Here is a 4,436-nt window from a genome sequence, read left to right on the forward strand (position 1 = left end):
CTCCCTAACTCTGCTCCTTTGCTAGGCTACGCCATAGTAGGAAAATAAAATTTTTCTCTTCCCCAACTCTGCTCCTCTGCTAGGCGATGCCTTAGCAGGAAAATAAAATTTTCTCACTTTCATAATACACCAACATTCAAGAACTGAAAAGAAGAACTTGATTTTATTGAATTCTAACTGATTATATGGGAAAATGCAAAGATGAAATACATCGACGATAAAATCCAGAATGATACTCCCTAAGATGGTAATCATTCCAGGGTCTCTTTAAAGCCTTTCCTCGAGCATTCTCCAAGTAATGAGCTCCAGAATTAAATTTATCAATCACTCTGAAAAGTCCCTCCCACCTTGGGTCCAACTTTCCCCTCTGATCTTCTTGTACCTTCAACAGGAGCAAGTCACTCACTTTTTCTTTTCATAATCATGTTAGCCTCCACACGCGCTCTTTTTCCTTCCTCCCTCACTACCCCTTCATAACACTGACGCGCGACTTTTTGGTCCCCGCACAAGACTCCAACTCCTTTTCCCACAGGAAACTTAAGGTTCTGATGATATGTGGAGGCTACACCTCTAAAATCCTTTAGGGCCGGCCGTCCCAGAATTCCATTGTAAGCGGATGGGGTGTCCACCATGGTAAATGTTGTCATCTTCGTTACTCGCCGATGCTCATGTCCCAAAGATAGAGGAGGGACAATCTGACCCAGCGGCGGGATGACATGTCCTGCAAACCCATATAGAGGAGTAGAGCTCTGCTCGAACTCAAATCCCTCCACCTTCATCTGATCCAGAGTGCTCTTGAACAAGATATTCACTGAGCTTCCATTATCAATAAAGATTCGTGCCACATCGTAATTGGCAACGGTGGCCGTCACCACCAAGGCATCGTTATGTGGAGTCACAACGCCTCGGAGGTCTTCTGGCCCAAAACTGATGACCGGATCCTGGGGTAAGTCTGACATCTAGATATTTCAAAGTTCTCTAACCTACTCCAATGCGCTTTCCGAGCTCGTCCGGAATCTCCATCCGTAGCACCCCCCGAGATCATATGCATAATTCTTCTCGTAGGGTGGTTATCCTCAATCGTTCCCCTCCTCGGTTCAACATGGACCTCGACCTTCTCCCCTCGGTTATTCGACCCTCTGATTTATCCACGGAGGGCCTCGACCCCGCCTAGAAGACGGGCGAGATCTCAGCTCACTTTCGGATGAGGATCCTTCTTGTCTACCCCGCGGCGGAGGCCGAGCACTACTCTCAATTCTCTGCGACTTCCCCTCCCTCTCCTCGGGCTCCCTCACCTCCATCACCTCGTCACAACTCCTATCCAGAGGAACATGTGATGAGATTTGTCTTCTGTCCCTAACTTTATCCTCCTCTCTTTCCCCTGCACCCCTCTTCCTTCCTCCTCTCTCCGCTCCCTCATCTCTTCCTCCCTCGGGCCGCTGCTCCATCCTCTTGTGTCGTTGGGCATCCTATAGATTTACATATTTTTCCGCCCGAGATAGCAGATCATCATAACTTGATGGAGGTTTCTTGACCAACGATTTAAAGAACTCCCCTCCTCTCAGTCCTTGGGTAAATGCACTTATCATGATGTCAGGGGAAGCAGCTGGTATATCCAGCGCTACATCGTTGAAACGCCGGATAAATTCTCGCAGAGTTTCAGTTTCTTGCTGCTTCATAAAAAACAAGCTTAAATAATTTCTTTGGTGCTTTCTGCTGCTAGCGAATATATGCAAGAAAGCAATGGAAAAATCCTCGAAAGATCGTAGGGAGTTGGGCTGCAAGGTGTTAAACCATTGTTGGGCTGACCTCACCAACGTGCCCAGAAACACCCTACACTTGCCTCCATCTGAATACTGATGCAACAGAGCCTCATTCTCAAATCTCCCCAAGTGTTCTCCGGGGTCAGTATGTCCGTCATATTCTCCCACGTTTGGCTGTCGGAAATTTGGAGGAAGTCCTTCTTCCAAGATGGCTAGTGAAAAAGGACTTCCTCTCTTGGGTACCCGCGCCCTGCTTCCTACCTGCTGCCTCAACATACGTATCTCCTTCCACATCTCCCTCATCTCACTGTTCTCCCCACTTTTGAGGGGCTGTGACTCTTCAACCCTGCTCTGGTGGGCTTCGACATTCTCCTCTCGCTCCTGGCGAGCGGCCTGCTCTCCTGCAAACATAGACTCTTGATTCCTCTTCATGGCCTCATTCATTATCGGGGTGATAAATTGGCCCAACTGCTCTAGTGTCAAGTTCCCCATATTCTCATTGGGAAGGGTTTGCTCGACCCTTGTCTCGTGAAGGGGCTGCTCGGTTCTTGTCTCTTGACGAGGTTGTTCCTGTCTCGTCTCAAGACGCGGTTGTTCATGTCTTGTCTCAACATGAGATTGTTCGGGTCCCCTCTGAGGACACGATGATGCTGAGGTAGCTCTTCTACTTCTTTTCTTGCCTACCATCTCTACGTCTCAACTCAAGTTTTCCCACAGACGACGCCAAGTGATACTCACAGGAAATTTAGGGTCCGCTTCCAGTAAGTGTCACTAGTCCAGACGCAGGTTTTGAAATTACCCTGAGCCTGAAATCACAAATAAGATCGTTAGAAGGGGGCCAAGAGGGTGTCTTGGCGTAGCCCCTCCGACGCTCAAGTCAGAGACTGAGGATATATGGGGGGAGCAGCTAGGGGTGCTGCTGAAAACAATATATTGAATGCCAAATCATACGCTCAAACCTGGTATTTATAGGAGAATACCTGGGCTGCTCATGGGCCCTAGAGATGGGCCAGGAGTTTGGGCCTGATCTTGATGGGTTCATCCCTGGGGCTGCTCATGGGCCCTAGAGATGAGCCGAAAGTTTGGGCCTTATCTTGATGGGTTCATCCCTGGGGTATCATCTAAGATAAAATCAAATAAGAGTATATTTTTATACTAAATAAAAAATTTATTATTAGTGTTTATCATGAAAATTTGTTCATACGTGTCTGACACGAAATCTTGTCAAATTTATGATTTGACTTCTAAAGAAAACGACGTGAATCTGGATCGATTGTTAGATAAAATATCATCGATTTTGGACGCTATTAATTTGTAAATTTAAATAAAAGAATGAAGAAATAGAAATTCGTCAATGACATAAAATTTATGCCATATCCAATGAAATAAATATTTTGACAACTAAAAGTAATAATGATAAAAGCTCAAGGATTTTAAGCTAAAATTAGAAAAAGTAAATTGGAATGCAAATTATATAAGCTGACATAATTGTTAAAATAACATAAATATGAAGAAAAATGATTGCCGGAACTTGCTAGACTTTGATTGGAATTAGCTTGACGGATTGAGGATTGTTGATTGATTATCTTTCTTCCTCTTTTTTCGATCTTTCGAGCGGTTCATCTCCCAAACCAATTTGAACGGTTTGGATTTCGACATTACTAAATGAACTTGGGCCAAAAATATTATTTTTATAAGCTAACAAATGTACCCTGCAGGAAATTTTCCCCGTGGACGATCAGACAAATTTGCAGATAAATTTCCGAGTTGGGCGGGTAATTTTGGGCACTTGTTGCTAAAACTCAACTTCATAATTCCTACGACTTCTATCCTTCCCCACAAACAAAATCAAATTCATAAGATGAAATTAGATTAAAAACTAATATCTTTTACACCATTTTCTTCTTATTCTTTCTGATTCAATGTCAACACAACTCAATATCAACATTACACAACTCAATATCAACATTCTCATGTAAGAAAAATGATCCATATCAATCAAAAGAAGGAAATACGTATAGGAAATGGCGACGGAAATAGCCTACAACTTTTGACAAAATATGCGTGCGCCGCCTCAACTTTATAAAATTGAGACGCGCATGTGCCTCATCTTTGGACTCTCGGGCTCCCCATAAACTCGATGGTATGAGAAATGCTTATAAATACTGGTGATTGAGGTCCCTAAGCACACCTCATAAAAATAAAATACATCATCTACAAAGCGTGTTGTAGTGCTTAGAAAGCTTAAATCAGAGAAAAAGCAGAGAACTTGCAAATTTTCAATGGCCGGAGGTAGCACTCGATCTGCTTCCGCATATTGCTTATCATGTTCATATATACGTAGAAACATGATTTCTGAGAAAAAATTTTGACATTTGGTATCAGAGCCGTGATACTTCTGCTTTGAAAATTTTGTTTTTCATTCTTCTGAAAAATCCGATATCATGAACTTTTGAAATTTTTTTTGAAAGTTTTGTTTAAGAAACTTAAAGTTTGAAGTTCGGACACAATAATATTAAGAAATTTACTTGAGAATTTCTTCCGAATATAACTGGTAGAAGAATTTTGTTGCACTTTGAAGTCTTGAAGATGACTATATTCAGTTTTCTGATTTTTTAAAATCATTATGCAAGTGTCTGAAAATTTTTAACGAAAATTTGAAGACGATGTTGA

The 4,436-nt window shown here is 42.6% G+C and overlaps 1 protein-coding gene across 1 annotated transcript; it reads right to left on the reverse strand.

Annotated features, from left to right (window-relative positions):
• Positions 1–398: 398 nt before the first annotated feature.
• LOC140989414 (uncharacterized) lies at positions 399–959 on the reverse strand. Its single transcript, XM_073458617.1, has one exon. The coding sequence runs from the start codon at positions 957–959 to the stop codon at positions 399–401; it is 561 nt and encodes a 186-aa protein (XP_073314718.1).
• Between the last annotated feature and the right edge of the window lie 3,477 nt (positions 960–4,436).

Source organism: Primulina huaijiensis, chromosome 12 (assembly GCF_012295235.1).
Source record: "Primulina huaijiensis isolate GDHJ02 chromosome 12, ASM1229523v2, whole genome shotgun sequence".
NCBI lineage: Eukaryota > Viridiplantae > Streptophyta > Magnoliopsida > Lamiales > Gesneriaceae > Primulina > Primulina huaijiensis.